The sequence below is a fragment of the Leptidea sinapis genome, chromosome Z, assembly GCF_905404315.1.
Source record: "Leptidea sinapis chromosome Z, ilLepSina1.1, whole genome shotgun sequence".
In the NCBI taxonomy this organism is placed as follows: domain Eukaryota; kingdom Metazoa; phylum Arthropoda; class Insecta; order Lepidoptera; family Pieridae; genus Leptidea; species Leptidea sinapis.
This window is the reverse complement of record NC_066312.1, coordinates 18,740,850-18,753,322: the sequence shown is the minus strand read 5'-3', so window position 1 is coordinate 18,753,322 and position 12,473 is coordinate 18,740,850. Positions and strand designations below refer to the sequence as shown.

Here is a 12,473-nt window from a genome sequence, read left to right as displayed (position 1 = left end):
AAAACCACACTGGTGAAAGATAGTGATGATGGTACCAAAGTTTGTGGCGTGTAGGCAGAATTCAGTGACAGGAATGAGGTTAAACATCTGTTTGTAACATTTCCCATGATAAATGCGGTAGAAGACACACAATGAAGGGACGTCTCTATGCTACACCAAGTGATCTGTTCGTTCAAATAGTATCCCCTTAAGAGTGAGTAAATTAAACAAGGTTCTCCACTCGAGGACGTCCACTGCTGAACAAAGGCCTCCTCCAAAGATTTCCACGACCATTGGTCCTGTGCTGCCCTCATCCAAAACTTTCCGGGGATCATGACCGGATCATCGGTCAATCTTGTAGGGGGCCTACCAACACTGCGTCTTCCAGAAGGCAATATGATGTCCTTTGAGCTATGTGCCCTGCCCACTGCCACATCAGTTTTGCAATCATCTGAATAAGGTTAATTTTACCCCATTTCAATCTTCAAGAGAAGATTCCATAAAAAATACAAGTTTCTTCCGAAACTGGTTGACAAATTACCGGGAGCGAACAGCATGGCTGCTGGATACAGAATATTCGGTACTAATATTTGCATATCAATGATATGTTGCATTCCTTCAACACGCATTGCTATTCAGAAGTAATCGAAACGTAATTTTGGTTCCGCCTGACTTACAACGAAAATAATTTGAAAAAGCATTGTCTCGAAGCACATATACATCATAAATACAATGGGCATGCATGTCCGGAATCCATGATGCATGAGTCCGACTCGCAATTGACCGGTATTTTTCAAATAAAACAAATATAATTCAGAAAATATAATTTTTAAAAATTCAGTATATTCTCTTCTGATTATAAACTATTAAATTTCATAAAATTTTTGGTTCCAGGGTTTGACCTCCAGGAGATGCAAGGATAGCGCGACGCAACCTTAGGCCGTGTTTCCACCTGCAAGACAACTTTCGCTAGAAATGTCCGATAGTCTATCTGACAGTAGCTTGCAAGTGTAAACCCCGTTGCAAGTGCTGTCGCGACAGTTTGTCAAGCGCTACCTGCAAGTAGTTGCGAAAGCATGTATAAACATGTCTGCATCGACTCGCGACAAATCTCGCTGCTTATCAGTCTAGTTTCGTATATCTCGCAGCAAGTATCGTTCGCACGGCTTGCGTTTTTGTTAAAATTGATAATAATGAGTCAACGACAAAGTCGTCAATAGTCTCGCGAAGAAACTATAAATATAATAGGATTTTATGAGTGCAACTGTTTGTGGGACAACCGGCATGTGGATTATAAAAACCGAATTAGAAAAAGCTCTGTGCTTAATTCCATCGTAAAATAATTCTCTACAACTGAGATTTAAATCCGTAAAATTGCAGCGTCAAATCGAGTCTTTCCTTCAATGATATCGAATCTCTAAAATGTGTGTCTTGTGAGTTGTTTTTTTATAACGTCACCAACTTCACTAACACTTCTAAATCAACTGCGGTCGTACGAATAACATTGAAATATTGTTGACCATCTTCCAGTTGTATTTCACGTAATAAATTATGCTAAGCACTAGCTTCACGTCTCCTAAATATCCATTCTAGAACCCAAATTGATCTTCTTTTCTTATTCAACAACAAAATTGTTAATGCAGCTGCTACACGTGCGCGTCTTGGAGGCATGATTTTACAGTATAGAATAGAATAAATTGCGAAAAAAAAAATACCTACCTACTTCGTAAAGGGTTGAGCTAATGAGAAGAAGTAGCAAGAAACTCATTGCCACTCTTTTATATCAAGATTTACAGATCATTTCCATTACAATATAATATGTAAAATGATGCAACAAACACACTCAAACGTCAAATAGTCAATGTCTTACACGAGTTAGTCAAAAAAGTAAATGTAAATTAATACAAAAATTATTGAGTACAGTAGCTGTATCATCCACATACACCATAAATCAATAAAGGTATTCTGTGAGCATTTTATAAGCGATTATAAATAAATCAACATGTATATATCCATACATATATATATATACACAATAACTTCTTAGAATCTGAAACCGAGTCTCCAGTAACAGGATCATCCTGCCACCACAAGCAGCGCCCGTTGACGAGCATGACGCATGAGCGAGCCATTGCCTCCCTCAACCATATTATAGGGAAGGGGACGACCCGTTCCATGTCGCCGCCACAAGCAGTGACATTTATTAATATTGCAAGAAACTCATGCAAGACTTCCGCGAGTTTGCTTGCAGGTGGAAACGCGCCCTTACATATCTGCTTATAAATCTACCTAATCTGTTTCGTTAATTAAGTTTCTTCAACTATTTCTTCCCAGAAATAAATGCTTTGTTCAAAACGAATTATTTTTTTAGCTCAGCTAAACTGACATTTGTGAGCAATTCAATCAAACTTCATCATATACGAATGAATTAATCTTTCATTATTATTATTCTCTTTTTTTTGGAACGAAGTTCCTTACGGCAGGCTTGGAGGAGATAGGGATTTTGCTGCGGGACCGAACTGAAAAAAATATGATAATAAAACCGTAAGAATAGGTCCGTGGAATAAAACCGTTAAATGAGACGTGCGCAGGCGCGACTTTTGTAATTATTTCTATTTCTATGTAATTTTATGTTGTCAAACAAAAATAAAGAGACATATTTTGTTATTTTAATTGATAATTTGGATTACGATTTTTTTTTATTTTACGTAATTTATTATTTCCTAAAATACTGAATTTCCTAAATACTTTCCTGTACTTAAATAAAAACTAATCTGCAAAATTTAAGAGAAAAATCAAGATAACCTACATAAAATTGAACACGATTTTTTTTACAAATTGTGTCGATTCTACATTAGCCGAAGGAACTTCGTTCCTACCTGGTGTCCCATGACACCACATCTTTTATATTGTCATATTATTACACTTAAGAAATTGAATAATATGATTATTAAGATATCCGATTATATTTTAGATTAGCCGTTTCAAACGCAAAGGTAATATTTTCACATGTTCAATTTGCGGTTTCATTGATGTCCTTAATTTCAGCTCTACAGGTAACTTAATAGAATTTATTTTGTAACAAATTTATAAAATTGACAGATTTATTAAAGAGACACGCTGTCTGTGACACATCTTAAGTCAATATCCTGTGTACAGCGTACGCCTGTGAGGCAACTGTCGTTGTAACAAAATTGGATAGCAGCGGAGGAAATTTAATTTTATACAATATATTGGAACTAAATTTTAAAGGTAGCACGTATTTCTATTGGTTTGTCCTTAATATTCAAGTTTAACATTATTTCTTCTACTTTGTTTTGATATCATTTGAAAATTTAGCTACAATTCATGAATATCATTCTTATAAAACTTCACGCGTTTTCCTGAAAATTCGTGATGGTGACCAGCGCTTTCTACTGCTTAATTCATTTGGGACTATATTTTACTTGAACATAATTTCCATATGGAATTTTTTTTATTTTTTGGGATTAAAGTACTCAAATTCCTTAAAAGATCTAACAGCTGATAAGAGTGTCCTTTTTATCGCCCTGTAGTTTTTTATTCTTCGCTTTTAGTGTAATGAGATAAGAATGCAACCGACCACATTAACTTCAGTATCAGCCTACAATCTATATAATTCATGTATGTATTTTATAAAGTATCGAAATAAATCTCTCTCTTATATTAATCTATAAAAATGGTTTCCAAAGTAAATATTTCCACGCAGACAAAACTGTGTGCAACAACTAACCTGTATAAAATATTTGAAGGTTTTTATCAGGCTAGGTACTTTTAGCTAGCAACTTAAGTTTCATACCAGAAATATAGATAGAATTAGTGCGTCTCAATCACTAGAATTACAATGAGCCCAAACAGGTAATATATTGTATTCCAGCGAATACAATGTTCCAAACAATAAGTCAGCCAATATGAGGGATGTTGAATTGATAGTGAGGTAGATGCAAATACCTTGGAACAAAGTAAATGCTGGAATATTGATTAGATTAAAAAAAGTATATTTAAAATATATTTTGTTCATAATAGAAGTCATTGTTATCAGTTTTTGTGAGTCTGTTGACGACATTGGACAAAATTGAATTCCTTACGATGATGAAGTAATTGTGCGTGAAGTTCACCGTATTTTAACAATATTTCATTTTTTTTTTTCAATAAGATTTCATCCCCTAAGAAATTTAAGGCGACTCGTTCGATGCGAAAGTTCACGGGCTCTCTTTTGTGGAAGAGTAAAAGTGTAGTCATAACTGAATATCTCGACCATAGAGCTACCTACTATCAAGATAATGCCCCACCTGTCAACTTCGCCATTGCTATCCTCCTGACCTAACCGACAGTGATTTTTATTTATTTCCTAGATTGAAGGACTATTTGAAAGGAAAGAGTATGTACGTTACTACGTTGAGTACGTACGTACTACTGTATAAAACATTGTAAAAATTTATAAAAAATCGAAAAAGTAAAGACCAGTAGGCGGCGGTCGTGAAAAAATTTAATAAATTCAGTATGAGTTTCTTTAATTTTTATGCACGGGCGAGTAAAATAAGAAGGACTCTGTGTCATCTTACATAGCAGTGAGGCACCAAAACAAGCCGGTAAATGTGTAAATATATAGCCCTTTGCATACACTTACACTAATGCAAGCCGATCGGCTGCCATTATGAGATTTGCCATCGTCTGTGACAGATCAGTTTGCGTCGCAATAAAATATTTAAAAAAAGCCGTCGGGCGTTGTTAAAAAGTGTAAAAACAATACTATAAAAGTATTTGTGGATATATGATTATTTAAGGGAGAAAAAATTGTGTATCTGGTATACCCCGTAACACACACACTAGCATAAAGGTGCTTCACTTGCTAATATCACGGCGCGGAGTCCTTCTTTTTTTACTAGTCCGTGTTATTCGCTTAGAACTATTTTAACAATAGTTAATATTGACGTAAAATATTTTAATAACCAACTTAAAGCCTTACATAGTTAGGGTTTGAAAATATCAAATATCATTTCATAGAATCAGTTGGGACTAGGATTTATATTAAAACAGAAATAGTTGACTACTGTTGTTGCAGATATTGAAATTCTTCGTACAACCACTATTGTCAATGTTTGGAATTTTGTGATATTGGTTTGCATTTGATGAGTATTGAAGTAATATTAAATAGATGTAATATTAAATGAAATATGTTTGATAGCTTAATTTTAATAATTTTTGGATCATCAAATAAGACTCATTGTATATCATTATGAGTGACGCCCCTATATATTTTTTCATCTGAAACTTACACCAAAAATACAATATGTCTAAAGTTGTGATTTTAAATTTAAATACAGATCAGAATTCTTAGCTCTTTTCTATATTGATATAAGTAACTTATCTAGGCTATAGAATTGAACTCCGGTAGTAAATTTGTAGGTAACCAATACCCACATTTTTATTACTAGAACAGTTTGACAGGATCATTTTTATTAGCACTTTGTTTGTTGTTGTTTGTTTGTCCTCCTATTCCATAAAAAAAGCACTTGGTATAATTTATTGTTGATTGTAGACGGGTGAAAATTTGAAGTTGTATGTATTTTTAATGCTAGATCACAATAAAAATAAATAATTTATCTTAAAAATAAATATTTAGGGGTGGACTACCCTTGACATTTAGGGGGATGAAAAATACATGTTGTTCGATTCTCAGACCTATCCATTATGCACACGAAATTTGATGAGAATCGGTCAAGCCGTTTCTGATGAGTTTAACTACAAACACCGAGACACGAGAATTTTATATATTAGACTAGCTGATCCAGCAAACGTTGTATTGCCAATATTAAAATCGCGATAGAAAAGTAACTGTTGATCTTAGATGGGTGAAAATTTGAAGTTGTATGTATTTTTTAATGCTGACTCATAATCAAACAAATTTAAAAAAAATGTCAAAAAAATAAAAAAAAAATGGCATGGACCGCCCTTAACATTTAGGGGGATGAAAAATAGATGTTGTCCGATCTCAGACCTACCCAATATGCACTCAAAATTTCATGAGAATCTAGAAGTTTAACTACAAACACCGCGACATGAGAATTTTATACATTAGATTATCTTAACCACGATCTCATCCGTCACCCTTGTATAGTTTTTTTATGGTAGACAAACAATGGTCAACCAATGTTACATGATCAACGCCACCCACTCTCTCTTGCAACAACAGAGGAATCACAAAGCTTTGCCGGCCGATAGTCGATAACGTCGTATCGCTCTTAAACCATCGCGCTATAAAGCTCATTCCACAGTTTGATTATACGTGGCAAAAAATAAACCCCGCAAGGAGGAGGAACGCCACATAAGATGGCGAGGAACATATCCAAGTTTGTGGAGTGTAATGTGAAGGCGAAATTCGGCAGCAGGATTCGGAACACGCCCCGTATTAATGCAGTAGACGTAAATTAAAGTATTAAAGTAGACATATAGTAAAATAGGTAACGATTTTTCACAACGCCAAGTGATCGAGCAACTGTCAGGGGACTCGATCGGCAACAATTCGAGAACCTCTGCATTGCACGCGGTCCAATATTTTGAGCCGACTGGAGATGAGAGCTCCGCAAATGGCGCTTTGTAGAGATCTAGAATGTGGGACATCAATAGAAGAAGATAATGTGTTACCTTTCTTTGAAGCCAATTTAAATTTAGCTTCCAGATGGCTGCAGAATTAGTAATCTTCAAGATATTCAGATCCACTATTTCGATACCAGACGAGAAATTAAAGGGAGTTTGTCGAAGAAAGGTGATACGAAAAATTTCGCTTTTCTGTGGTTAACGCACATGCTTAAGTCTTCTGGGGGTTAAATCAAACAAGGTTCATTTCATATTCATGAGAATCTCTATTGCAAATACCATTATTCGCAAACAAATTGCTATATCAGGGTCTACTCGTTCTAACATTATGATCACAAATATACAATATGGAAAATAAAAATTATGAATCGAATGAAAACAGCGTTTATAAGTCCAGAACTATTACAATTACTTACTTATTTATTATAATTCTTATAATTTACGTTTCAATTGTAATTGACACATATACCTTTTGTAGTAATTATTCCTAATGCAATAAATAAACCATAACAGAATAACAATTATACATTCCACAATAATATCACATGAAATAATTTAAAATGTTTCAATCGATAGCAAAAAAAACACACATTCCTGCTGTATTTAAATTAAAAATGCTCAATACATGAAAATGTGCCGATGATGTGGTTAAAACATATTCTATTTCCAAAATAAAATAGATCTTACAATATAATGCTTTTTATCCTTGTTCGTAACTGTCTCCATGAAATAATACAATTCCTTTTTTCTATATTTGTTATTTTTATGGAATATTTGAAGTAAAGTCAATCATAGACACTCGGAGCATTTTGTTTTGTATTATTGAATGGTCTCATTCAAACGAACATTCTATAGCCGAATGTCTATTCGGCTATAGAATGTTCGTTTATATAAACCCACTTCGTGTCGAGTAAGGGAGTGCGATCAGTCCGAGTAAAATTTACTATAGTTATTTATACAAATTTATAATTATATGTACTGTAATAACTTAATCTGCAATTGTATCTATTGTAGCCCATGTCGCTATAAGACACCGAACCGTATTATTTTTAAGCTTTTGGTGGATACGTAGTTTAAAATTGACCCTCCGGGCTGTGGTGATTGTTTAAAACAAGCAATTTCCGTATGGCAAGCGTGCTGTTTTTGTTGAATGTCAATCGTCATATAGCCTTGCTCAACACCGTCTTTGGGTTACGAATTGTAACGGTGAAAGGCGGACGCTCGGTGGGGGCGAACTGGCCGCAGAAACCGGCAACCATGACAGTCCAACGCTGGCGCATGTCGGACACGACGTACAACGATACGACCCGGATTTCGCGCACAACCTTCGACACGAAATATTAAATGGGAAACTTTTACTTTCGCGCAAGACAATAAAACTGATAACGCTTCTGTGTTTTTGTGTGTGAGTGTTAGTGCATAGAGTAAGCTATGGTGAGGGATTAGTATTTTTATGGCCAAAGGAGACAATTTTGCAAAATGTTTTTGTGTGTATGTCTCGTTATTTGGAGCGCTGCCTTCGTACCGGCTCAGGCCCAAGGTGAGTGAGCAATATTACAACTCCGCTTATAAAGCCGCAAACGTGACATTTCATTTGGTTCGTGGCACCCTTACAAGTGTAGCGCGACCACCCTTTAAAATTTTGCATTCATTGTGGCATGACATATTTTAAGCTAAAATCAATACTAAAGCCGATTAATATTTCCCTTACAATGACTGGTTTTACAGAGGGATTTTTGCGTTTCTCTCTATTGTATGAGCACATATTTTATAAATACTGAATTAAAACATTATTCTTTCTGAGATTGATACTGGTTATAATAAATTATTACATATGACTGATTTAAAATATGTATTGTTCTGACCTTCAAGTCGATATGTGAATAAGGCTGTTATTCAAGTACATTGCCAACATTCCAAATGAATAATTTTATTTCGTTGATGCTTACTAATGTGTTTCGTCTAATTAATCATCAAATTGAATACTTATTTCATTTGAAGTAAAATGACAAAACAGACACTTTCGATGTTATTAGGTAAAATAAATTAACTAACTACGTCAATTGCGTGTATAATTAAGAATTCAAGAAAGTTAATTATACGAACTCAACGGTAAGCTTAATTGAACTTGTAATTTTTCAAAGCTTTTTCAATTATTTCATGGAATAGCTTTATGTCAATATCATCTGATATCTTGCGCACTCTATGTAAATGTATAAATTAATGTAAAAAACACGATCCACCTGATTACGTAACTCGTCGTAGTTTATCAACAAATTAATATAATTAAACTCCAAACAGCGATCTCAAATAGGATATCTTAATACGCCTAATTTAAGTTATTATTTTATGACAGTATCCGGCACTGTACGATAAAGTAATGTCATACATTTTATTATTATTGTATCGAATAGTATTTAATTACTAGAGGCATTTTTGAGAATTTTTTGACCCCCGCCCCTCACCCCTCGGTAAGATATCGTAAGATTTTCCTCAACTACCTCCCCACTGCTCTAATCGCACGCGCGATTCTTAAAAATTTATTTTTGTCTGTAAACGTGTTGGATTATTGAGAATAAAAACCAAAAACACAATATTTTCTATTATTTTTATTGAAGGCTAGCAAACACTAGTATTTGTGAATATAACTAAATAGCCAAATAATTTCACTATCTACATCACCTTTTTATATGTGTTATATGTACAAGTATATTCTTGAAGATATTAAAGAATATATAACTATAAAATATTTTAACTACGTAATATATAAATATAATTAACTACAAACAAACAGGAAATGCAATTAGTTCACTATTTTCAGGAAAACATTAATGACTTATTGAGATTTAGTCAATATGTGTGATTGCGAGTTGGTAATTACATCGGTTATTATAGTTATGTCAATCAGCTAATCGTCTCGGTTTCCAATTAATTAACCAGCTATATGGAATTGTCAATGGGTTTGTCGTGTTCTATTTGATATTGGAGTGGGTGGAACAAGAAGATGACACTCAATAGTTACCTATCTATATACTATTGTCTTCATGTCATGTATGTCTACACTATTATCTACTGCGTATATTATTAAGAGGTAGAGGTTGAGAGGCTGTAGAGGGCTAATGTATGCATCTACTGAACCGATTTTAAAAATTCGGTTACCAGTAGAAATCTACATTAGTTGTGTATGTCATAGGCAACTTATATATATTAACCTGAAAAATTAAAAGACTTTTTCGTGGTGGTCGGATTTGCAAATGAGTCTGAGAAAAATTGTTTGAAAGAAAACTTTTTATACGAACGCTACCTTAACGATGAGAGATATATGTATAATTGTTTTGCATGTGGCACCATTGGAAATCCAACTAATATGAATACATTTGTAAATGCGGACGAAGTCGCGAGTAACAGCTAGTTCCGTATATGGTTGAAACTTTTTTTTTATTTCAAAGTTTCATTGCACATATCATTGATATGTGTTCTTGTGGATTTAGTGACTGGATCGTACATTTGTATGTGTATTATTACATGGAGAATTTTCCTGAAAAGTTGTAGGGTTTTAGTTTGTGAGTGAATGTGGGACTCACATGAGATTGTTAATAAAGATTATCACTAAATAATACAGTTCCTGTTTGAAAGCGTTCTCATAAATATACAAGGGTTTATTGGTTTACTGCAACAAAAAAAAAATTGAGCGAATAGCGATTTAGATACAGCTCATGCGATTTAAGAAAAAAATCTAGTAGACAACAGATTTGAAATTCAGTTAATATTTTGATATTTCTATTCAGTTAATATTTTTGACGTGTATCTAAGTCTTTAGAGCCGATGCCTAGATGCAAAAATATTTATTATATTATGTAAAAGAATAATCCATTCAATGATAAAAGATAAGGTAGGAGCAGTCATATAAATTAATAAAAATATAAAACTCTCTATGGATATATTACTTACAATTTGTACTTGTAATTAACAAAACTATTTCTTGATAAATTGAAATATATTTACGAACAACATTTCTCATATTGCAGAAATATTTAATAAATATTCTGTCCAGTAACTGTTTACAAATATCCTGTTTACTGAAATTTTAATTGATTTCGCAATTTCAACTACGAGCGCAGAAAAACATTTCAATATTTTACAAACAACACTACTGATATTGCAGAAATACCAAATATTTCCAAGTACTCTGTACAGCAACTGTTTACATAAACATCCCCTTTTGATTAAATTTTAATTATTGAAGGGTCAAATACGAGGAATATAAAATAATTAATATTTAATACGTTTGTTTCCATCCTTACTCTGTGCTAATATCAATAAATGTTATAATATTTTTTTTATGGTAGAGCATAGATAATGTATGTTTTTAACGTAAATATAGTTTATACATCCTGATTTTTATTTTCTTTTAATTTTTAACTTTTTTTTTAATTGAATACATATAAATTGTACGATTAAAAATAGTAATGAAAAGGGCTGGACCAGGAATGTGAAATCAAGAAAAACATGGTAAACTGTTGGAGGAAGCCTATAGCTGCTAGGGGCCTTAACTTTCTAAATTTTATAATTAAATAGATAGAAATTGAGTTTCAACTATAAAATGATGTTTTTATATATAAGTGAAGGAAAATAAAAGAGGGTTTAATTATGATTATTTAAATTGTACATCTAACCATTATCGTACTTTTAAAAAAAGAAATTATCTTTCAATAAATAAATTTTGAATATACATATAACATAGTCATACCTATAATATATATTCGTAAGAATTGTTAAAAGACTACCTTTTGTATGTAATGTATTATTTCAGGACACTTGATCATAATATAGCTGTGTATAGGATATTACATCAAGATAACATATAGACCTTAAGGAAAGTAGTGAAATCATGTTCACAAGAGTGTAGTAGACTCTGGAGCAACACTCCGAGTTTAACCCATCCCATTAGCCAGATGCAAGCCTTTAAAAAAAGGCTGTGCATGAGTCAGTAAGGATAAGGGCTTGTACACAAAACTGCGATGCGACGCGATGCGCATTCGCATCGCAGAAAATTACGACACGAATTGCTGCGATGCGATTTCATGCGGCAAGGCGTCTCCCAGGGTGACCATTCCTTCGACGACCGTTAACCGTACTAAACGTATTTTGAATTGAAAACTAGGCCGTGACATGGATCGTAAAAAGAAGTGTGCACTTTTATTATTGCTTAGGAGATACAGGAAAAAGAAACAAAGAAGATTTTGGGTTCATCCAGTTATTACTATTATGAATCCCGATTGTAACTATTTTCTTCAAAAATATAAAGCTTTGAAAACCGACGAAAAAAAATGTTTCGATAAAATGGAAAATGGCGTCAACAAGTGTGACGCAACATCGCAGGAATGCGCGATGCGAATCAATTCGCAAGTTCTTGCGATGCGTAGAGGGAGCTCGCAGATTTTTGCGATGCGACGCCGCATCGCAGTTTTGTGTACAAGCCCTAAGTATATAAGACTCCAACGGGGTACTGCTGGATAAACAAACACTTCTCAATTATAGGAATTAAAGGTTGCAGAGCGTATAGGTTCTGTGCAAATGAAACCCCGTTACACATCCTCTCTATATATGCTCCTTTATTGCGTAAACGTAGCATTTCTTTGGGAAGACCAATTCATCAACCACTTGAGTACGTCAGCTGCAAAATATGTAACAAGATTCATAAAAAGAATCAATCTTAGCAGTGAGCTATAGCTAACAGTGGCTTTTAATTATATGGTAGCAGTATACTTGGGGGATAAGATATCTATATTAATTAATAAATAAAAAATATAGTAAAATTCTCAACATTCTCATAAATTTTTTGAACAAAATAAACCTTTTAATTGTTATTATAA

General features: G+C 33.5%; 1 protein-coding gene across 1 annotated transcript in view; it reads left to right on the top strand.

The window, feature by feature from the left end:
• The first annotated feature begins 7,876 nt into the window (after positions 1–7,876).
• Positions 7,877–12,473, top strand: part of LOC126978421 (sushi, von Willebrand factor type A, EGF and pentraxin domain-containing protein 1) — a 102,570-nt gene continuing 97,973 nt past the window's right edge. Inside the window, exon 1 of the mRNA XM_050827194.1 lies at positions 7,877–8,137. Within this exon, the coding sequence (XP_050683151.1) occupies positions 8,077–8,137 (61 nt within the window). The 5' untranslated portion in view covers positions 7,877–8,076. The remainder of the gene's footprint in view (positions 8,138–12,473) is intronic.